General features: G+C 43.4%; 1 protein-coding gene across 2 annotated transcripts in view; it reads right to left on the bottom strand.

Moving 5' to 3' along the window:
- Nucleotides 1-2,386: 2,386 nt before the first annotated feature.
- top2b (DNA topoisomerase II beta) overlaps nt 2,387-23,596 on the bottom strand; it is a 29,846-nt gene continuing 8,636 nt past the window's right edge. The window contains exons 6-37 of one of the 2 annotated variants that reach the window (XM_072447350.1): nt 23,415-23,512; nt 22,282-22,494; nt 21,927-22,100; nt 21,252-21,353; nt 21,036-21,173; nt 20,738-20,876; nt 19,997-20,154; nt 18,189-18,314; nt 18,001-18,111; nt 17,829-17,934; nt 16,984-17,093; nt 16,806-16,898; nt 15,816-15,930; nt 15,591-15,712; nt 14,550-14,698; nt 13,086-13,317; nt 11,417-11,551; nt 11,135-11,335; nt 9,846-10,041; nt 9,651-9,742; nt 9,236-9,388; nt 9,085-9,168; nt 8,271-8,468; nt 8,022-8,154; nt 7,779-7,940; nt 6,740-6,938; nt 6,423-6,508; nt 6,218-6,307; nt 5,942-6,073; nt 4,836-4,945; nt 4,718-4,746; nt 2,387-2,914 (exon numbers count right to left, since the gene is read on the bottom strand). In XM_072447350.1, coding sequence (XP_072303451.1) covers nt 4,723-4,746; nt 4,836-4,945; nt 5,942-6,073; nt 6,218-6,307; nt 6,423-6,508; nt 6,740-6,938; nt 7,779-7,940; nt 8,022-8,154; nt 8,271-8,468; nt 9,085-9,168; nt 9,236-9,388; nt 9,651-9,742; nt 9,846-10,041; nt 11,135-11,335; nt 11,417-11,551; nt 13,086-13,317; nt 14,550-14,698; nt 15,591-15,712; nt 15,816-15,930; nt 16,806-16,898; nt 16,984-17,093; nt 17,829-17,934; nt 18,001-18,111; nt 18,189-18,314; nt 19,997-20,154; nt 20,738-20,876; nt 21,036-21,173; nt 21,252-21,353; nt 21,927-22,100; nt 22,282-22,494; nt 23,415-23,512 — 4,181 coding nt within the window. In that variant the 3' untranslated portion in view covers nt 2,387-2,914; nt 4,718-4,722. The remainder of the gene's footprint in view (nt 2,915-4,717; nt 4,747-4,835; nt 4,946-5,941; nt 6,074-6,217; nt 6,308-6,422; nt 6,509-6,739; nt 6,939-7,778; nt 7,941-8,021; nt 8,155-8,270; nt 8,469-9,084; nt 9,169-9,235; nt 9,389-9,650; nt 9,743-9,845; nt 10,042-11,134; nt 11,336-11,416; nt 11,552-13,085; nt 13,318-14,549; nt 14,699-15,590; nt 15,713-15,815; nt 15,931-16,805; nt 16,899-16,983; nt 17,094-17,828; nt 17,935-18,000; nt 18,112-18,188; nt 18,315-19,996; nt 20,155-20,737; nt 20,877-21,035; nt 21,174-21,251; nt 21,354-21,926; nt 22,101-22,281; nt 22,495-23,414; nt 23,513-23,596) is intronic. The other variant, XM_072447348.1, reaches the window with a different exon arrangement.

Here is a 23,596-nt window from a genome sequence, read left to right as displayed (position 1 = left end):
CTCTTCGTGGTCATTATGTGTTTTTAATGTTTGTGTCCGTGTGACATTTTAGAACTCGAACTGTGTCACTCAAAGTCTTCATTTTTCTATATAATAATCACAACTAGGTACAGGGATGTGGGTGGAGATGGGGGGTAGGTGAAAATGGGCATTTTCAGAGCACTCAAGCCTCAGTTGCGGGACAAAACAGGATTACAGTGGCTTGCAAGAATTTGGATGCTTTGACTTAACCACTCCACCACCGGGCAGCACTAGCCCTGCGACCCCTGTGACCTTTCCACATTCCGTCACAACCACAAACTTAAAATAAATTGTATTGTTTTTGTGTGTGTGAAAGAGCAACATAAAGTGACACACACGTGAACATGATTTATAGATTAAAAAATAAAGTACAGCATGAAAAAGTACTAGCTGCTGTCAGAAGTTAAACTCATCAAAGCCCATTAGAATAAGATGTCTCCTTTAAGTTTCCGGATGTTTGCTGGAAGACTGAACGTGGACCTGAGGATTCAATAGATAATAATCTGATCTCAGGATAAAAGCAGCTGTTTTGTTCAGAGAATGTTTAAAGCAAGATTAGTCCAGTTATACAAAGATTCCCCAAACTTTGAACATCTCAAACATGTTCAGAGTATGACACAACTACAACCCGACAAAGACATGGCCGTCCACCAACACTTACATCTGAACAAGGAGATGGTCCATGACTCTGAACACACCGTCTGTCCCACCGTCCCACACGGAGCGTCACAGCAATGTCCTCTCTCTGCCTCTCTCTCCCCGTTTAGGAGGGGGGGAGAGAGAGGGAGAGGGGGGAGAGACAGGGGAGAGTGAGAGCGAGGGGGAGAGCGAGGCGGGGAGAGAGGGAGGAGAGAGGGGGCGAGAGAGGGAGAGAGAGGGGGAGAGCGAGGCGGGGAGAGAGGGAGGAGAGAGAGGGAGAGAGAGAGGGGGAGAGAGGGAGAGAGGGGGGAGAGAGAGGGGGAGAGAGGGGGGAGAGAGGGAGAGAGAGAGGGGGTGAGAGAGGGGGCGAGAGAGGGAGAGAGAGGGGGTGAGAGAGGGGGTGAGAGAGGGGGTGAGAGAGGGGGAGAGAGGGGGCGAGAGAGGGAGAGAGGGGGGGGAGAGAGGGAGGAGAGAGGGGGAGGAGAGAGGGGGCGAGAGAGGGGGGGAGAGAGAGGGGGAGAGAGAGGGGGCGAGAGAGGGGGCGAGAGAGGGAGAGAGGGGGGGTGAGAGAGGGGGTGAGAGAGGGGGAGAGAGGGGGCGAGAGAGGGAGAGAGGGGGGGGAGAGAGGGAGGAGAGAGGGGGAGGAGAGAGGGGGGGAGAGAGAGGGGGAGAGAGAGGGGGCGAGAGAGGGGGCGAGAGAGGGGGCGAGAGAGGGAGAGAGGGGGGGAGAGAGGGGGGGAGAGAGGGGGGGAGAGAGGGAGGAGAGAGGGGGAGGAGAGAGGGGGAGGAGAGAGGGGGCGAGAGAGGGAGAGAGGGGGAGAGAGGGGGAGAGAGAGGGAGGAGAGAGAGGGAGGAGAGAGAGGGGGCGAGGGAGGAGAGAGAGGGGGCGAGAGAGGGAGAGAGGGGGAGAGAGAGGGGGCGAGAGAGGGAGAGAGGGGGGGAGAGAGGGGGGGAGAGAGGGAGGAGAGAGAGGGAGGGGAGAGAGGGAGGAGAGAGGGGGCGAGAGAGGGAGAGAGGGGGAGAGAGAGGGGGAGAGAGAGGGAAGAGAGAGGGAGCGAGAGAGGGAGGGCATCACTCGGACGCTCCAGTGGAAGAAAACTTGTTGACGTAAAATACATGAGAAGGGGCGGAGCTTCACCTTCAGCAGGACGATGGAACAGCCAGAGCTACGATGGAACAGCCAGAGCTACGATGGAACAGCCAGAGCTACGATGGAACAGCCAGAGCTACGATGGAACAGCCAGAGCTACGATGGAACAGCCAGAGCTACAACGGAGGTTTCAACCTGAACATCATGTGTTGGAACGGCCCAATGTCCAGGCCTAAACCCAGAATCAAGATCGCTCTCCAACAAATCTACAACGTTCATTTTACGTCATAATTGTGTGTCATTTTGTGTTGCTCTTTCACAAAAATGCCAATAGAATTTATTGAAGTTTGTGGTGAAATTGCAGGAGTATGAATACTTTTACAGGCCACTGTACCTCAAACGCGCAGGAATCAATCAAAATGTGCAACTGTGCAAACTAATGCGGAGCAAACACATGAGCAACGAGGTTAAAGCTCATTTACATAATGAATACTAAAGATACATCGTGTTAATCTCTTAAAGTGACAGTCGCACAATCGTTTTATGTGTCTGTTCAACAAATTCTACATAAATATGACTCTTTCCACGTTGAGCTGTTGATGCGTCGACAGAAAATACAATCACGGAGAATGGATGTATAAATAGTTGGGTGTTTATTTTACTACACAACTTCTATTAGTTCTTCCAGTTCATGAAACTATACAAAGTACATTTGAAGACAGACAACAGACTATCGCTTAACTTCTGTGTTCAAAAAGTTACATAGTTTAACAAGTAAATATGCCAAAGCCTGCCATCTAAACCTCTAAAAGCTGCTTCAGACAAATACGGAACATTTCAATGAGCGTTAAAAAACAAAGCTGTCAATGTCGAATAATAGAATAATAAAATCACTACACGGTCAAATTCACCAGGAATGAAAAAAAAAATGAAAAATGTACAAAAGTCTGTGGACGGGGGGAGTGTTTGTTTTTTTTGGGAGCGTTTAGTTTAGTCGAACATGTCGTCGTCCTCCTCCACCTCGTTGTCCGAGTCGAAATATTTGACTTCTTTCTTGGCGCGGGCGGAGCCTCGGGACAGGTTGAGCAGGCTCAGGCTGTGGCTGTCCAGGTCGCCGCCGTCGTCTTCGTCCTCGTCGTCGTCGGACGGAGCTTTCTGAGGTTTCTGTGGGACAAAAACCAACAAAAGCGAGAGTGTGGATGAGCTCGGGAGGATTAAGGATTTATTTGAAAGGAAAAGCAGAAGCGACGAGAAGCAAATCGGTTTCGTTTGTGGCCGCAGTTTTCTTTAGAAGTCAGAAGGTTTCAATCGCTGGGTTTCCATGACGCCACAAGGTTCAAAAGGAGCCGTAAAGGAGCCGTAAAGGAGCCGTAAAGGAGCCCGATTTGGTTCAACACTTGGAAATGTATAGATGGGTTAACATTGGACTGATCACCATTATAACATCTCTAAAAGGTTGAGATATTTGGAACGCTAACAGTCTAATTTATGCACTTGACTTCCTTGTGATTTACTTACATTTTCACAATATTTGTAAGTACACAAACTCTTGAGAATTCATCGTGAAAAGGTTTTTAAGTAACTCAAAAGGAATTAAATAAAAAATGTCTACAAATTAGGATGTTAGCATTTTGTCGGTCGCACTTTCAGAGAGGTAAAAATGGCGATTAATCCAATGAAACTCTTGAGAATTCATCTTGAAAGTTTTTTTAAGTAAACGACACGGAATTCTAATCATAAATGTCCAAAAATTAGGCTGTTAGCGTTCCAAATATCTGAACCTTTTGCAAGTCGCACCTTTAGAGCTGTGAAAATGGCGATTAATACAATGCAATTCTCATCTGAGCAGGAGTACAGATTAGTTTGGTTCTGTGCTTTTGTGGAGGGAGAGAGGTTTGTGATTTCGCTCTTACTGATGAAAAGAGTTGTTTGAAACTAAACCTTTGACCGTAGTAGAAAAAGCTTCAGTTGTAGTCATCTGGACTCAGTTTGAAAATGTAGACGTTTCGACTCTCATCCAAGAGTCATTGTCTAGTTCAGGTCCACAGAGCGCCGTGCATCTCCATCTTGAAGCCTCTAATCACTCGTTTGAAGACGGTGAGGTGAAGGTTTTTAAGCAGGAGAAAAGATGGTTTGAAAGAGGAGTCAAGGAAGCTATTTTTGTTAAAAAAGAAAGACCTTCTTTAAACAGAAATGGAGGGCTAAGGTTTCATCTTCCTGTTATCTATAATGGGTTACTGAACCCCTGGAAAGGTAGAGGACCAGGACATTTAGATGCTAATCAGGTACTCAGGGTGGTTGAGCCAGGGTCTCACTAAGACAAAGAGGTTTTAACAGCCCATTAAAATTCTGAATAGGCTCGGTAGATACAAGGGGGGAGTTTCTGTTGAAACCAACAACTCTTTCTACTTCAGGAAGGCTCCTCCCAATGGGCGGGTCTTACCACAGAACAGTATTAATATCGGAGTTCTCGACCTAAATTCTGTTATTGACAATGACTCTTGGATGAGAGTTGAAACGTCTACTTTTTCAAACTGAGTCCAGATGACTACAACTGAAGCTTTTTCTACTATGGAACACGCCTGGACGAATGAGGGATTACACCGACATAAACCTTTGACCCCAAAAAAAGTACAACTCCTGCACTTTAGAACGCTGTGACGTCATGTGAACACAGATGATGCAGAGTCTATGGCAGAGGAACACGGTTAAATCCACACCCACACAAGGAAAACACCACACTATTTTGTAGAAATACTGGGACGGCACTGGCGTTACAACATAAGAGCAGCTTTTTGCCATTAGTGGGTAAAGTCCTGATCATTCTTCAGACTTAGGGCACAGTTACAAGGAAAGCTCGGGGCAGGATGAAGTACAGGGCGTGATTCAGCTCCTGCCCACAAACAGGGAAGCGGTTTTGTGAAAATCTCTACGGGACAAAAACAAAAGCAGCACTCCGGGCCTTACCACCGTTACTTTGACTCCTTTTTCCCTTTCTGCACAAGAACAAAACAACCAAACACATGGAGAGCGTGAGTTTGAGGTGGAAATGTCTCCGGTGTTAGAACAGACGCTCCGTACTGACCCGTGCTGCTGGTTTGTTGGCCGCTGGTTTGTTGGCCGCCTTCTTCATGGGGCTGTACTCGTCGTCCTCGGAGCCGGAGCCCTTCCTCTTCTTCCCTCGGCCTTTGCCTGCTGAAAACAGAAAGAAACGATTCACTTTCGAACGTGACCGCGCTGGGACGGTTTGAACGCTTGGGGGTGTGGCTAATGCCCGCCGCTGCTGCCGGGACGATTAGGGTTTAAACCATCCACAGTAATGGTCTGCAAACCAAATATACACTTAAAAAACAATTCTATGTCTGTAAAATCAAACAAACAGAACAAAATGTGAACAGTTTTAGAAAGATCTTGAGCTATATCAAAACTAGTATAAGATCACATGGTCAAAGAAAGAAAGCAGACCTGCAACTTAACATTTATTCAGCTTTCACTTAATGCATACGATTCTTTTTTTTTAGTAAAATCATGTTGGGATTAATAAGTCAGTTGCACACTCATGATTGCTGTATGAGATGTTGTTAGATATACTGTATATCTACCGGTATATATATATATATATATATATATATATATATATATAAAAAAACACCAAATATACAAGTTGTCTTTGTCATTTTTGCTTAAAAACAGCCATAAAACTGATTTTCAAAGCACAAGTTTCTGAAGTCTGTGCAGAGTCCAGAGAACAGTTATTCCATTACTAAATGAGCCGACCATTACAGCAATAATCATTTAGTTACGAGTAATCCATTCAGTCGTTTCTGCCCCAAAATAAATATCATTAGTGTGTGTTGAAAATGATTACAGCGAGTCTGAAAAAGAGCATTTTTATCCATTTACGTTGAAACTGGTCGACCTGAATCTAGTACGAGTTTGAGCTGTCGGCATCGTCACAGCAGTTGCGGGAACCCGGGGCCAACGCTCTTCAGTGAAGGTAAATCCATTCAAAAGCATTTTAGAGTCAGATGTGAACTAAATTAATTATATCAATTGGCCACAGACTCTAATCCAATAGAGTCTTAAAAGTAAGAGGTTTCAGGAGGATGTCAAACAGAACTCAACTGGCTCAAAAGGACGGAATGCGTTGCTAAAATGAATTTATGTCCAGAAATAATCAGAAGAAGTTACCTTTCAGAGCCGGGCTGGGCCTCTTGGCGCCCGTGTCCGAGTCCGAGTCCCAGATGGACTTGTCTGGTTTCTTAGCTTTAGGTGCTGGTGTTTTCTTGGGTTTAGGAGGAGCGTCCGACTGCTTCTTGGTCGCTTTAAGCAAACACAAACGCAAACAAAAGTCAAAATCAGAGTCCATTTGAAATACTGCTAATGTGTGGTTTTATTTCGCCCTCTACTGGACGCACTGGAGCACTGCGGGTGTTCAAACTCGCCACGATCAATCGATGGGGTTACCTTTTTTTGCTGGTGACTTGTCGAGTACGTAGCTGGAGTAAGTGGAGAAGATTCCCCTGTCGCCGTCGTCACTGTCCGACCGAGAGCCGTCTGCAAACACAGGCAAATGTCGGCGCTGTTATTCCTGTTTAAAAGGTTGACCCTGCACCAGTTTGACGTCCTGTCGTGTGAGAAAATGTCACGATCTCAGTGTGTGTGCGCTCACCACTGTCATTGCTCTTGTCAGAAAAGGCTGCTTTGGAGGAGGAGAAGATACTGCTGGACTCCTTCTTCTTGGGCGCGGCTGCAGGCCTACGACACACCAGAGCAGAGGGTCAGAGGCTCAGAATGTGTGTGTCAGGAAGAACAAATAAGTACAATCACTAGACACGCGCCTTCTACGTGCTTGCAATATTTGAGCTCTAAAAAAGGTGCACTTCATGTTAGAGAAGTTTAATACTATAGTCAAAGTGTGGTACACCCTCTCCCAGTAAAAGTTACACATTGCAGCTTTACGGGCTTCGTGTTGTGCTCAAGTCTTACGTGGACTTGAAGGCCGGGGTGGAGAACGACTCTTCATCGTCGTCGTTGTTGTAAGAGTCTTTGGGCTCTGAGGTGGTGAAGTCGTCTTTGTAGGAGCGCGCCGGAGACGTGGCCATGTTGTCCTCTCCGTTCTCCTCATCCTCGTCCTCCTCGTCTCGCTCCTCCTCGGAGAAGTCAAACGTGTACTTGGGCTTGGACGCTGCGGGGAAGAGAAGGATGGTTGGCGTGCAGGGGCGGGGCCTGGTTTCTGAAGCTACATCAGTGCCACTAATACGAGTGTAAAGAAAATACAGTCACTTTAGAGCAGAGCCTAAAGTGACTCTTTCAGACCACCAGATGGCGCAATAGAGTGCTCCAACACAGTATCTGTAGTTACCTTAAAGCTCTAGTTCAAACAAATCAACAGACATGGAGTTCTTTTTAGTGCTCTAACTGAAGGATGAAACAAAAGGTGCTGTACTTGATGTTTACCGTCTTAAAACGTGAAAAACAGAACTAGTTCATTTACAGTCCAAGCATCCAAAATAGTCACAGCAATGAGTTTATGAGTGAGGTTTTCACAGTGAAGCTAACAAACATTAGGATGCTAACGGTCTATAAACGAATGTAGAAGAACTTAGTGGTCTCATTTTCTCCCAAATTAATGCTTTTACTATAATCTGTGCTGGGGCAAAACAGATTTTACTTTATGACACAGATAAAGGATCAGATACAAATACTGATATTTAGTACTGAAAGAGTGAAAACTATACAAAGACTGATACAGGATTAGGGCTGCCAAAGACAGTGATACTTCAAATGTGTCTCCTGAGCAAATGAAGCAAATGAAGCGAAACTACCACATCACCAGATTTAAAAGAACCAAACATCAGTGTCTTCATTTTCTGGTAATATGTGGCAAAGAATCTTTACAGAAAAAGTGTTCCGTGAAAAACTCTGGACTACCCTTTCTAGGACGTGATCGGTTTAAAAGAATACTAGTTTTGCGTAGCCATGGAGTTCAAATGTGTTTGTGCTCGTTCATTTTCACTGCTCTTACCCGATAGCCTCTGGGACTTGGTTTCTCGGGGTATGACCACCGGCTCCTTGTCCTCCAGGTCGGAGTCAGACTTCGACTCGGCATCAGACCAGGGGTTCCTCTTCTTCACCTTCTTGTTGGATAGGCCTTTGGGTGCCGCTGGTTTCCTCACACGGGGCGTTCCTGCGGCACATTAGGTTAGCATTAGCAAGTTAGTAGTCCGAACTGGGCCCTTTGTGTGCTCTGAAATGGAAGTAAACTGACCGGGTTCTTTCTTCTCCTTCTTGACCCGTGGAGTCTTTGGTTTGGCAGCGGGAGTAGGAGCGCCCTCTCCTCCCTCTGCACCCAATCCGTCTTCATCAAGCTCCATCTTTATCGACGACAGGTCCGCATCGCCCTGACGGAACCAACAACAAAGTTACGAGAATGTAGATGTAACTATATCCATTAAGATAACGTTCAATGAACGTCTAAATATATGACATGATGGGGATGTTGCAGCAGGGGAAGTACCTTCTTCTTCCTGCCAATGCCCTTCTTGGTGGACTCTGCTTTGATTGGCTGTGTGGGTGGGTCCACTCTGCGGCCGAACGGGGAGGGCATGGTCTCCTCCAGGTTCAACTTCTTCGCTTTGGGTTTGCCCACTTTGCCTTTCACCAGTTTGATGCCTCGGCCCGCACTATGCTCCTCACGTTCCGTGTTTTCAACGTTCTGAGGAGACGTGATAGGGTGCATGTTTAGAACTACAGAGGCTTTAAGAGTACTTTTAAAAGTGTTACAATTATGATTTAATCCTGCATGACACCAATATGGCTAATTGTACTAAAATGACTTGCTTTTGTCCTTTAACCATGCTCTTTACCTAGAAGTCAAACGCCTCGTGCTAATGTAAGCTGCAATTGAGTTATACTGAAGGTGATTTGGGAGCAGAAGTGCTCAGAAGGAGCCTGGGGATCATTTACTTAAAAATCAGCACATGCAAAAGACTAATGTCATGTTCGTATCTGGATGTTGGTGAATTAGATGTAACTCTTGTTTAAGACCATCTGAAAATCTGGCACAGAAGTCTCAAAATATCGTATTAAAGTCAAAGTCCTGAGCATATGAAAGCTCATAACAAAGAAAACATTCATGCAACGTGGTTAAAAGCTCAAAGCATAATGTGTCTTTCAAAGCCCTTTAAGTATTTGATTACTTGGTAATCAGTATTTTATAGTATTTTACACGGGAACAAATACTCAAATTCTACAGAAAAAAACATAAGAAAAGCTTTAAGCTGCTTAAATATTGCAAAGGCTACAAAACGGGGTGTACTATCTGTACTTACCGTGAGCTCCTCAACAAACACTGCCAAGTCCTCCTTCCATAAATCCTCTGGATTCTTCTTCTGCAGCTCGTGCAGCTCTCCTCTCTGCACGACACATCACATTACAGGATTTGGTTCTTAACTGGTGATGTGGGATGGTTGATGTGTGTACCTTCTGGTCCCTCTGTTTGAGCAGCTCGTCCACCCTCTCCTTGGACAGACACCACAGGGGCATGTTGAGGATGTAGTTGAAGTTTGGCCCTGAAGTGGAGCCCGAGTCTATGGAGCCGTCACTGTCGCTGCTGTCGTCATCGTCCTCGTGGAACTGTCCGAGAGAGGAAAGGTTACAGCAAAGCAGATGGTGTGAACTTTTACTAACTCTATCGCAGGTTAAATTACGCCTCTTGAGGAAATCCTGATGGAGGAATATTTAGAGACAAAGAGGTTTTTCATCATTCATTGTGTCATTCTAGCGTCATTTTTTTTTATATTCTCTAACGCACTTGATTTGCCACAAACAAGTCTAAATCTCATGTACATTTTTAGGACACAAACTGAGCATCGCTTGTAAGATGTTGCGGCTGTACCTTCTCCTGCGCCTTGGTCCATGCAACCACAGGGTCTGACTCGAAGCCTTTCTGCACCAACATGCGAATCAGCTCCCTCTTTGTCTTGTTTTCTGTCAGGAGAGGTTGGCAAAACGTATGGAGAGTTTAAGTGGGTATACAAATGAGCGGCTGGCCCGATCTGACTCGGATCCATTAGGAGCGGCCCGATCTCACCGATGGAGAGCTTCCCTTCGATCTTCTCCAGGACGAAGCGGGCCTGGTTGGACAGTTTGGCCGCCTCCGCCCCCAGACTGCCCAGCTGCCAGTCCTTACGCAGTTTATAGTATTGGAGCCGCAGCTCAAAGAACTCCTTCAGGATGTCGTTGACCGAGTCGTACCGCTTCAGACAGCCCATGTGGTCGAACAGCACCTGCAGCATCCAAGGACGGGCAGTCGTGAGAGGAGACCAAGTAACATGTTGACCTTATTAAACGTTTAAAGCCCCGGCTGTCTCTGGGCGGAAAACCAACACTTCTAACCCAAAGACAGCTCTCCTGGGAAACCATAGCGCATCTTTAATATTTGGCAACGTACAGGTTCTAGGATGTGATAGTTGAACGCCTTATTAAAATCCAATGAAAAAAACATGTATAAGTCGCATTTTTGGGGGAAATTTATTTGATAAAATCCAAGACCAAGAACAGACATTTCATCTTGAAATGCAATTTTAAATAATAACAGATTAGAGAACATGGTGAATAGGTGTACGTATGCTAACGCTAACACCTTCAGCTACATGAGGCACAGACAGAACTGTGGTAAGTGTCTGGTATGTTGACGTAACATATGAACAGTTATTCAGATAACTATAGCATAAAGAACATGCTAACAGATAACAATAGCATAAAGAACATGCTAACAAGTTTACCAAAGCATCAGTATTACCCCAAATCACTAAATCCATTGAATTCTTCTTCCTCCAGAGGTAGAGGAAGTGCAGATTCTTCTTCTGCGTCGCTTAGAGCCTAGAGCGCCCTCTTGTGGTTGTCAACGTGAAAATAACGAATAATAGCACATAAGTCACACTCCGGCCAAAACTGTGAAAAAAGGTGCTACTTATAGTCCGGAAAATACGGTATTTCATGGTTTATGGTCTCCTCATTCCTTTATTTACAATCGTGGAATCCCCTTCTCATTTTCTGTTTTGTTGTTCTTGTTTTAGGCTTGTTTCTTGTTGGTCAAGTTAAGTTATTTACTGTATTTCTGTCTGTAATTCTGTTTGTGTTCTTTTGTGCATTTTTCTTAATGTCTGTATTTTTATTGAACCTTTTCCTTTACTGACAATTTAGTTCAAACCTGAAAATAATAATCTAAAACAATAACCACCAAAAGTGAAAAAAATATGAATTGAAAGATAGTAATAAAAGGTCTCCAGTTGTATTTTGGACTTTATACTATGACTAAAATGTCCAAAAGCCTGTTTATCTTAAGACTGCATGAGGTAAATAACATGTTTCTTGTACCATTGAGTTGCAGGTGAGGGAGGACTGGAGCTTGAAGACTTTGTGCAGACCGGCTGCCTCGGCTTGGGCCAGTTTCTCCTCAGACATGCGCACCACAAACTTGACGGTGGTGTCCGTGTGGTACTCCTTATAGTCATTGATGAGAGCGGGCGTTTTATCTGTGCCTTGTATCATGGGCTCCAGCACCGACTCCTTATACGCCTACAGGTGGAATAACAGACAGAAACAAGAAGAACAACCCAACAACTAAAGGTTCAGTCGGATACTGCCGACATGACTTACCTGTGTCCACGTGCGGATGGGCAGCTCGGTGATCTCGATGGTGTTTTTATCGATGACCGACACTTCTCCGCTCACCAAGTACTGGTTTTGGCCCAGTTCGTGTATAAGGCCTTTGAATCCTTTGTAACTGGGGAGCTGCGGGAAAATAATGGATTTATATTAGGCTACCCCAAATAAATTGTCTGTTTGCTGTAACTTTTTTCGAGTGGGTCGGACGGTAGGCAAATTCTTATTTTTTTTTTACTTTGAAGGCAAAAAAAAAAGATCCAAATTTGGCAATTTTTTTACTTGGAGTGACCACCAGGGGTCAGGCTTCAACAGTCCAGGGGTCGGGCTTCAACAGTCCAGGGGTCGGGCTTCAACAGTCCAGGGGTCGGGCTTCCACAGTCCAGGGGTCGGGCTTCCACAGTCCAGGGGTCGGGCTTCCACAGTCCAGGGGTCGGGCTTCCACAGTCCAGGGGTCGGGCTTCCACAGTCCAGGGGTCGGGCTTCCACAGTCCAGGGGTCGGGCTTCCACAGTCCAGGGGTCGGGCTTCCACAGTCCAGGGGTCGGGCTTCAACAGTCCAGGGGTCGGGCTTCCACAGTCCAGGGGTCGGGCTTCAACAGTCCAGGGGTCGGGCTTCAACAGTCCAGGGGTCGGGCTTCCACAGTCCAGGGGTCGGGCTTCAACAGTCCAGGGGTCGGGCTTCCACAGTCCAGGGGTCAGGCTTCAACAGTCCAGGGGTCGGGCTTCCACAGTCCAGGGGTCGGGCTTCCACAGTCCAGGGGTCGGGCTTCCACAGTCCAGGGGTCGGGCTTCAACAGTCCAGGGGTCGGGCTTCAACAGTCCAGGGGTCAGGCTTCCACAGTCCAGGGGTCGGGCTTCCACAGTCCAGGGGTCAGGCTTCAACAGTCCAGGGGTCGGGCTTCCACAGTCCAGGGGTCAGGCTTCAACAGTCCAGGGGTCGGGCTTCCACAGTCCAGGGGTCAGGCTTCAACAGTCAATGACGGAAAACGTCTCGATCAACCCGACTGGGAGACTAAAGCTCACGATTTTAAGATATTTCAATCAACCTTTTGTACGCCGCTATCCTTTATTTTGGTAGCGAAGGCGAGCGGGGGGAACATACGGGGGACACGGGCGCCGCCATGTTTGTTGTGATGACGCTGCTGGGCGTGTTTCAATCCCAGAATGCATTGCTTAAGTCAAATTTCACACCGTGATAGAGCGTGACATGTACTATGGACACATCAGTGGTGCCGACAGAGGATAACTGACTTGTAAAGAGCACTATAACGACACTTAAGCGTTTTCTGTTTTGTTACAGATGGACTGTATATATGAAGTTGTGCTGCGCAATGCGTTATCAGTCCTTTGGGATGACAGGTTTACCAACGTGATAAAAATCTTCGACACGGCGGTCTAGGAAAGACCGGTCGGCAAAATAATTGAAAAATAAAAGATCTTGACGTTTTTTCAACAAAATGCTGTACAAAATGCTTTTTTTTCCCGTCGGCTAGTTTCATACCGGGTCGGTCGGGTTACGGCAAACAGACATATTATTTTGCTCAGCCTTACAGTCATCGTTTTCTTCCACCAGTTTTAATGGCATTTAGCATTCAAATGTGTCTATTAAAAGAAGAAAAGAAATGACAGCGAGCACAGTGTGGTACGAGCGTCACATTTACCATGGGCAGGGGGTCTTGGTGGTTGAGCATCCTGTTGATGTTGTTGACGATCTCTCGGGTGTCGTAGTTGGGGATCCTGCAGGCCCAGCCGGTGCCGATGCCCTCGGCTCCGTTCACCAGAACCAGAGGCAGGATGGGAATGTACCACTCCGGCTCCACCTTTTGGTTGTCATCAAACAGGAACTTGAGCAGGTTGGAGTCCACGGCTGGGAACAGCAGCTTGGCCAGCGGACTGTGGAATAAAACATAAGCGTGTCTTATTACGTGCTGTCGAGGCCTTTCACATGTTTGATCATTTTACTGCTTATATTGGCCATCAGTTTTACTATATTTGATCAAGTTTGTTGAATTATGGTGATAGAAATCTACATATATATACATGACAGGACACAAATTATATTAGCTTTATCAAGGTTCAGAAGGGTTAAGTTAGTTTTGCTTATGGCTGGATGAATTTGATCTAAAAATGGCCCTTAGAAATACATTTTTAAATGCTTGTATATGCTTTTATTATCATACTGTCATTTTAAATAGTATTGTAATTGTAATCCATTGCACTTTCAGAGGCAACTGTTGTTGTGATTTTGGGCCTTACAAAAATAAATTGATTTGATTTGATCTTTTATTTGTTTTGTAAAGCAGTTTGAAAGGCTTTTAGTATGAATAGCGCAATACACATTTCATAGACTTTTATTTATTGATTTTGATTTAACCAGGACAGTCTGGGTCCCAGAGGGGAGGAGCCTATTGTACATGTTTCAGGGGGCGGGGAAACCAGATCACTCAAAAGGGAACCTACACATACACAGGGAGAAATATAAAAATACATGTAGTTACTAATATCTGACACACCCATGACTATAATAAAAGATAAAAACTAAAACTAAATTGAACTCCCATTCACAGTTTATAAGGAAACTGCTTATGATAACGGTCTACAAATATTAAAGCACAAATATGTTGCTTTATTTGTATTGATATTGCCCTATACCTGCTCTCAAGTACCTCTGCTTTGGCTTCTCATGTTTTAGAACTTATGATGGGTTTAATATGAAGTACTGTGGGCTTTTAGTAGGGGGGGTTTCTCACGTTAGGAAGTGAGTTAGAGCTCCATCTACTGGCTGAAGAGGGAAGTACAAAGGGGATTAAAAAAACCTAGCTTTCTCCCGACATGCAGCATGCAGTTGTATTGAAATACTACAAGATTTCATAGTTCTACCTATGAAGTCACAAAACTGAAGAAAAGAGTGTTTTTGAGATGCTCAGAGGGAGAGGACTTCAGGATTCATCTAAAAAGAATGAATAAACCTAACACAACTCCAGGTATGTTTTTGATGAGGGAACAATACATTATTACATGGTCAAGCCAAGCTCAAAAAGCCAGTTTGTGTTTGTGTCTGAGCAGGTCCATAACGGGGGCTGGATTACCTGAGCACGGTGAAGATATAACGGGGGCTGGATTACCTGAGCATGGTGAAGATATAACGGGGGCTGGCAGCGTCTTTTCCTCCGTTGATGCGAGTACCGAACTGACCCAGAGGCTGCAGGATGTTGACGTTGTTACTGCCCACAAAGTTCTGCGCCAAGTTCACAATGGTCATCATGAGCGCTTGCTGCAGGACACAAGAAACAAATTTAAATATAAATAATCACATGTTGTGCATGATGTGGCTTAAGTCCTGAATAGTTTTAGAATGAATTTAATTTATACCAGAACTCGTAATGTTTAATAAATTCTATTATTATTTTGTGTTGAATATTACATTCCATTGACTGTCATCTTTCATTTGTCTGTTTCGAGCAGGCATGCCCAAACTACGGCCCGCGGGCCAAATGCGGCCCTCAGACTAATTTTTGGCGGCCCTCCAGCTTAGTCCAAACAACAAAAAGAAGTACTTTTTACTGTAAAACTTGACAAATTCAAGCATTTTGATGTTACAACCTATTATTAGTGTTCCAAGAAGTATTAAAGGTGTGGAGGCTCATCGAAACTATGTCAAATGCAAAATTTTGAAGGATTCACTTTCAAATTCGATTGGGTTGTTTGTGCTCCAAACAAGTTTCAAAATGCGGCCCTCGGTGAAAAACGTTTGGACACCCCTGGTTTAGAGCATGAACTTAAACTTATAACAATATTTTTAGAATGTGATGCTGATTGTAAAGTCTGCTGTCCACCTTTTCAACTTGTAAATGATTGTGCTTTTCTTTCCACATTCAGTAATCCCAGTCAATGTGAATGTCTTTTTTATATATATTTTTATTAAATATACATAGATGTGTTTAAATATAAGCATGTATATATTGTGTGCTTGCAACTGATTTAGTTTGACCTGTTGGACTGTGCTTAAAATACAGAAACCCCCAAAAGAAGAATTGCATTTATCAATTTGTTCTCAACGGCTGTAAAATGACTGAATATTTCTGTCTTTCTTTGGCAGCGTGAGAGTTCACTCAAAGTGTTCAAAGCCAAATGTGCCTTTAGCAGACGGCGGGAGCAGAGCGCACCTCTCCGTGGTGATACGCAGACATCTCGGCCACTGAACCCGCCAGCTGTGCCACTTTGACCTCTCGTTTGTCGTTCCTCTTCATGCAGGTGAACAGGACTTTCCTCTGGCCGGGCTTCAGACCTGCAAAACCAGAGCACAGCCTTAGTCTTAGTGCTTAGACGGTAGGTTTTGCACGAGTCGTTTTAACGCATCACGCGGCTTTGGGGAGAACACACACACACACCGTCAACTAACGACGGGATGGACCTTTCGTTGTCCGAGTTGGAAAACAGAATCAGCTCCTTGTTGATGAAGTCGTTGTAGGACAGGTGTTTGGTTTGGGTCCCGTACAAGAATTTCTACAAAAAGAAGGAAAGCAATGATTAGAACTACTTTATGTGAATGCATTAGATTCAGACTAACACATTTTGGTTTAGAAATTAAAAAGGTACAATTTCACCTTTTATGCCCACATGAATAGAATGATTCAAAAGGAGTTGTAAAGTTGCATTTCTAAAAGTTCATACTCTATTTCGATAAGGAATAAAGGAATGATAAGGAATTAAGGAATGGACTCTATACCACAGTGATAATAAAAATACTCTTTAATAGACTATAAGCTGTATCAAAAAATAACTTTATTTATTATTATTATTATTTTTCTTTACCATGTGCCCGCTCAAAGGTCACATTTAGTCCTCTTTTTTGTATTAAAACTTAATATCATATTTTCGGTACTTTTGACAACAATAAAAGGAGATAAACTGTGCTCACTTTCGAAACCTTTTTTATTAGCGTTGCTTAAAAACAATAATATTTTCTCATTTATTTTTGACAGAGAAAAAATCTTGAAACTTATTTTACGAGACGATAGATGAGAAATAAATTTTTAGGGTTGTCAAAATATGAATTTAAAAAAAGACTTTATTAGAACTAGTATAAGACCAAAGTGTTTGATAAAGAAAGTACGATCATTCGGTATTGAAATTGGCAGTCAAATGTGTGTATCTTGACTCTATTGATTTGTCTCAAATTGTAAGTATTGTATTTTTTAAACCTCAAAAGCTGCAAGATAGATTACAATTCCGACCTACCTCCGACCTACCTCTACCTCTACAAACATGTTCTGAAATGTGGGTCTTGTATTAGTGTCGTCTTCTCTCCTGGACGTGTTTAAAATGTGAACTTTAAATCAAATCTTAGCTGACAAAAGTCTGTTAGTGAACATGGTTACCTCTGGCAGCCCGTGCATCCGCCTCTGCCTTCTGTCCTCCATGAAGTTAGTCAGCCATTCTTTCCGGTCGTCTGTCTTCTTCTTACTGAAGGCCTGCAGACAGGTTCACACATTCAAAGTCATTTGTGGTCCGTCGTGTTATTTCACTGATAAACAGAGTCGTGTGAACGGTCCTGACCAGAGTAATGGCGGCGTCGTCCTCTGCTCCACTGTATTTGAATGAGATGCGGTGTCTCTCCATGTCGGCGAAGTATTCCTTTGCTTCCTTGCTTGTACTTGTACCCAAACCTAAAACAGCGACACACATATTTACAGTCACAAAAAGGGTTTGAAAGATGTTATATGGCAACAGTCTTTAACTAGTCAAACAATTATTTCTGTAAAACACAAGATTTTGACTGATGAAAACTGATAAGTGTATTTGTGATAAAAACACAAATGATGTATTTTTTCACATTTAGATTTAATGATGCAGGGTTTTCTGTAATGAATAACATATTTAAGCTTGTGTTGTAGAGTGTGCTTGATATTTTTTAGGTAGTTAAATCTCTCTGGCCCCAGGACAGTTGTCTGCATATAAAGCTTTATTCTGTTAGCATGCTAATGTTTGTTAGCTTTACCGCGGCGGCAAACTCAGCTCTGGGCTCTGAGCGTAAAAGCGCTTATAAACGCTTTGCTGTTATTTTAAAAACAGTAAAAATCAGGTACAACACCTTAAATTGTGGCAATCCTAAGTCCTATGAATACCTTTTGGAATATTTCACAAAATCAAATGGAGTCAGCACAACAGTTTGCCACTTATTTGGAGAAAGCAAACTTTTTCATGTAGGTCACACAGTTTTGGTAGTTTAAAAACTGGCATTTCACTAACAGAATGTGAAGGTTGAGCTAAAAAGGTTTTAATAATACATTTGTTATTTGGTAAATGATTATTATCATCAGTACTGCCATATTGATATTATCAGTATTCATGTATCATATTGAAATATAATTGACCAACTTTGTGAATGTTACTGCTCAGACCTTTGTAGTACTTTATATGCCACGTTTTGAAGTTCTCTGTGTGTTTCTTCCACTCGTCAAACTCTGGGATGCTGTAGAAGGACAGCTCCTGCTTATTCTTGTTCACCTAAAACACAGTCAGGCTTAGTGTGGTAGTAATATCAGAGCGAGTTACTGAAGGTACGTGGCCTACTTTGACGATGGGCGTGATGAACTCCTCCAGGAATGTGTGCTTGAGCAGAGAGGGCCAGTTGTGGTGGAAGAAGTTGATGAGCAGCCCTTTGATATGAGAGCCGTCCTGGTCCTGGGAGAGCAGAGGCACAAAACAGTCAGAAATTCTAATGGAAAGAAAAACATAAAGTATTTAAATTCCTGGCTCACCTGATCGGTCATGATCATGATCTTGCCGTAGCGCAGAGAGCGTAGCGACTCTGCGTCGTCGTAACTCTTTTTGTACTGCAGACCCACAATTTTGATGATGCTGTTGATCTCAGCGTTTTCCATAATCTGTTTGAAGGATGAAATTACAAGCAGCTCAGAACTACTCGATGTCTCTGTACATATTTATTCAGGAGATAAATGTCTCGTGTCCAGTGTCCTGTAGCTACATAAACATATTCCTCCAGTCATTTACAAAAATGTTTCAATTATGTTCTGAATTTGATAGACACTAAAGCAAAAATCAAAATGAACTCTTTTAAAATGTATTCATAAGGGATTTTCGCGCTAAAATGAACCTGGATGTGTGCATCACTCTGAATTGAGCTCTACACAATATCAACCTGGACAGGCACAAGCAGTCAGGAAAGGGTGTAACGTCATGACAAATATTTGAATCCGATTGGTCAAAACGTCACAAAAAACCCACTGTGAGGGTAGCATGAGGGTTAAATCCAGTCAGTCAGTTCTTCCTCGTCCCCAAATACACAAAGCGCTTCTATGTGCATATTTTTAAACAAAATAGTCCGTAAATGTGCTAAAATAGGCCAAAGCACATGCCGCATTGTTTGTTTAAGTTTGTTCTTTTGACTTCTGCCCAAACTGTGATTGGTCAAGAGTTTATGAAACAAATATCTCAAGAATTAATCTGGCAGGCTAAAATAGTAATACTTAAACTGTATAAATTCATAATGGATTAAATCTTATGGATGTTTAATATACATTGTTTATAATTTAGTTTTATATCCACACATATATTCATGTTTTGGATCAGTTCAAGAGGAGTTAGAGCAAAGGGAACAATAGTCAAGGTAAAATTCTGTGTTTCAATGTATTCTAAAATACGAAACTCTCAAGATTGAAAAGTCATTTGGATTAGTGTAATCTTCCTCTGTTAACTTTTGACAGATTTCAATTACGACCTTAAATATCAATTAATTAGGCTGAGCAAAATAATAGGTCTGTTTGCCGTAACCCTAAAAAAAAACTAGCCAACTGAAAAAAAAATATCAGCATTTTGTTAAAAAAAAAACGCCAAATTTTTATTTTTCAAATATTTCGCTGACTCACCGACTGGTCTTTCCTAGAGCGCCGTGTAGTACAATTTTATAGCGCTGGTAAACCTATCTTTTGTCCGAAGACCGAAAATGAAGACGCACATGCGTCTTCATTTTCGGTCTTCCATATGCTTCTGTATGAAACAGACCATGCAGGAGGGAACATATATTGTTTTTAACATGTTGATTTGGCTCTGTAGGCACCACTGCCCTGCCCCCCCCCCACTCATATCATTCTGAGTCATGGTGTGGCTTCATTAAAATTTGACTTACGCATTGCATTCTGGGAGTGAAACACGCCCAGCAGCGTCATCACAACAAACATGGCGGCGCCCGTGTCCCTGCGTGTTCCCCCCGCTCGCCTTTGCTACCAAAATAAAGGATAACGAGACGATCTGATCGAGACGTTTTCCGTCATTGACTGTTGAAGCCTGACCCCTGGACTGTTGAAATTTTTTTTTTTTGCCTTCAAAGTAAAAATAATAAGAATTTACCTACCGACCGACCGACCCACTTGAAAAATGTTGGGCCAGGTTACAGCAAACAGATTTATTTGGGGTAGCCTTATTTCCAATGATTTTTTTCAATAATCTGGTATTTTTCCTCAACAAAACAGAAAAACACTTCCATCCAGCCTACCAATAACTGTCTTATTATAAGTATTAGTTATGACATAAATCCCTGCTTTCCCACCTGTTTGTGTGTGGCCTCTCTGACGTTCAGGATCTTCCCTCTTAGCGGAAACACTCCGTATCGATCTCGTCCAATCACTGCCAGCCCAGACACAGCCAGGGTCTTGGCTGAGTCTCCCTCAGTCAGGATCAGGGTGCAGTCAGACGAGTGCTTTCCTCCTGAAACAACAGACGACAATCATTAGGACATGAGCAAATATATTCAGAAGCAGCACTTTAAATAACTAGAGAAAGGCTATTGAACATGGGAGGTTAACACACACATCACTTAACTGGGACTAAACCTGGAAAAGACTAAGACAAAACCAGAAACAAACAAAGTCTACGTCAGGACTAAACTGAGCTCAGACCAGGACAGCCAAACTGAGCACTTTTAATAGAAAAATACTTACACAATTATATGCTTTTAACGTTATAGTAGAAAATCTAGAACTCTAAATTACTCTAAAGTTTACTTTTAAGACCAACCAGAGAAAATTATCCTCCAAGAATTTGTAATACGCAGCTGGACAAGCCATGGCTCTTTTGAAAGCTTGAAGACTCCAATTCCAGGGCCAGTAAATGGTAAGTCTCCATCTTTTGCAGTTTCGAACATATGAGCTGACATGAAAAACGTACTTTCTCATTGAGCTATGACCTATTACGTTTTACGCAGCTTTGTTTGTGCTGAAGCGTTTTGAGAGGGCTTCTTGGAAAGCTGCAAATCAGTACATAAAGCTGGCCACTAGAGGGCAGTACATACCGGCGTCGTTGGCGTCGTCCAGTTTGGGGATTCCCTTGATCTTGCTGTGCTTCACCGACGAACACTTCTTATTCAGCTGCGTCTGCGCTTTGAACTTCACCCAGTTCAGAATGCTCTCCACTATCCCACAGTTAGTCGCCTGGAGGAAGCAAACAAAGCCAACTTATGAGAAGCAACAACACTTTGAGGACCACGTTTGAACACAACTAAGCACCTAAACATGTCATTGATAAACCTCCTACTGTCCACAAGTACGTTTAAGATTGAGATGAATTGCAAGAAAAGATGAGTTCCTTACGGCGCGGATAAACTTTTCAGAGAGAAGGCACTTGGATCCAAAGCTCTTCATCTGCAGGGTCATGTTCTCCTTGGTTTGGGAGTCAAATGTGGGGTTCTCGATCAGGCAGTTCACAAACACCCAGATGTGGTTCTTCACCTGCAGGAGAATCACAGTCAGGTTTGTACACACGAACCCCGATACAAACGGGCTCGTCTTACAGAACGTGTGCAGTACCTGGAATGGTTTGACAGATACTCCGGCCTTGTTCTTCTTCTTCACCACCTCGATGAGTTTGGATACTATCTGATCCACCACATAGTCAGTGTGTCTGCCTCCCTGAAATAATGAGAAAGATTCGTTAGTTGTGGAAAAATGACAACATGCAAGTCAAAAATATTAAATCTAGTCAGGATCTGAGTGGAAATATGACCAAATGTTGCCTTTAGGTTGTCGTTTTCCCTAAATACGTAATTCAAAACATTCTAAATTCCAGAAAAAAGGGAACCGTGAAGAGGAGCATGATGTGACTGCAATTTAGGAACTGGGATTAACCTCAGAACATGAAAAAATCATGGTTGTTTTGGCAATTGAAAACCACTCAGACACATTTACTATTGGATTTTACATTGTGTGTTCATCCAATTAGGAGATTATGACAAACAAAATCTAGATTTTTAAGTTTTATTGGACAAATACTTCCATGAACGTCGAACCAACAATAGTTTTTCATTTAATCTACAGATTAAACCGCTAATTTCCTTCCCACCTTTTTAACAGAAGAGTCAACAAACTGACATATTTTAAAGGTCTAGGGTTGCGACCGTATCCAGGACTGGACCCTGACCCAAACCGCAGCTCTGGGACAGTTCAGGGCGACTTTATTCAGTCTGTGTCGGTGAGGTGCGGTACCTTTGTGGTGGCGATGCTGTTGACGAAGCTGATCTGCTGAAAGCCCTTCTCGCTCATGGTGAGGCAGACGTCCCAGCGTTCGTTCACGGCTTCGTTCACCACCTTCAGAGCCACGCCCGTCTCATCCACTTTGTCCTTCACGTACAGGTCCACGTAGTTGCGGAAACTGGTCACCTGATCGAGGAGAAAGAGAAGTTAAACAATGGATATTTGATGTGCAACTGACTAAAGCCTAACATTGAGATGGAATGGTCTGTAAATGTAAATACTAAGTAAAAAGCACTCCATCTAAGAAGACTTTCGAGTAATTCTAAAATGTACCGTGGTCCGATTCTGTGGTGTGTTTACTACTCACGGGTAGTTTTTTGCCGTTGAGCGAGACTCTGACGCCTTTGCAGGAGCCGGCGATGTCATAAGCTCTGCGCGTGAGCAGGGCCACTATGTCCTTGTCCAGCTTCTCCATCTTAAACTTGGACAGGTCGGGCTGGAAGGTCACGCAGGTGAAGTCCTCCGCGTCGAAGAACTTGATCTTAGGATCTGAAGTCTTGGTCATGTTGTTCTGCCACGTCTGGGATAAGAAGAACAGAAGCGCAAAAGAGTCTGAGGCTTTAAATGGGTTGAAGACCTATGAAACGAGACAGTGACTGCGTAAAGTGATCTCAAAGTGCCATAGACGGGATTTGAACCAGCGACCCTGTGATTAAAAGGCGCATGTTGTACTCACATGTTACAGCATATAAAGAAGATTCTAGACTGTTGGAGCAAGAGGTTTCAAGGGAATTTCATGTGTGCAAGTCCAATGCCATTGGACCAACATTAGTTTAGTTTTATATATAATGTGAAAATGTTGTGAAAAGATCTAGATGAAATATTTGAAAAGGGTTTGAAGTTGTTTTAACAGTAGTTTTTAAGAGATTTTAATACACTTAACAGGGTAAACTAAGTGTAAGTAAGAGACACTTTGGGTTCTGCTGAGTACAGATGTGAAAAGTAATAGCAATCATTTCGTAATCACTCCAAACACAAAAAGAGGTTGAACGATGATCATTTTCAGTCAAAGGGTTGAAGACTTTAACCCGGACAACAATACAGAAAGGTCGCATTGTGGAACTATTTAACAAAAAACACAGAAAAAGGTGTCAAAAACAAAAACCTCCTTGTTCCGTCAGAAAAAAACAGTTTGAAAAAGATAGATAAAACCTCCAACAACAGACTGTGAGGCGGCACACTAACGCCACATTATTTAACAGTGCTTTCTTTTAACCCAAAGTAGCGTGAAAAGGCCAAAGACTGTGAAAACGTCCTCCATTTACACATTTCACCCAGTATGTGCCACCCTGTGCCCGGTGCACGGTGGAGCAGAGCCTACCTTATCCACGAGCGCATGTCAGAGCCCTACGAAACAGCAGGTCACACTGAGCATTCTCAGAGCAGAGCGGGGCATCACACACGGTGCACAGACACTTCGGATGGCGTGGAGGGCCTCACCTGTTTGAAGCTGTGCCTGTATTCTTTGCAGGCCGTTTCCACTGTGAACTTGTTGCTGAATATGTTGCACAGTTTGGCGCCGTATCCGTTTCTTCCACCTGTGTCAAAATGAGAACGATTTTAAAAGCTCAGATAAACCATAATGATATAAAATGATGATAAAAGTTTTGTATACATTTTAA

The sequence above is a fragment of the Eucyclogobius newberryi genome, unplaced genomic scaffold (assembly GCF_026437365.1).
Source record: "Eucyclogobius newberryi isolate DKJ021-1_F unplaced genomic scaffold, fEucNew1.0.hap1 SCAF_16, whole genome shotgun sequence".
Lineage (NCBI taxonomy): Eukaryota > Metazoa > Chordata > Actinopteri > Gobiiformes > Gobiidae > Eucyclogobius > Eucyclogobius newberryi.
This window is presented reverse-complemented; position numbering and strand designations above follow the sequence as displayed.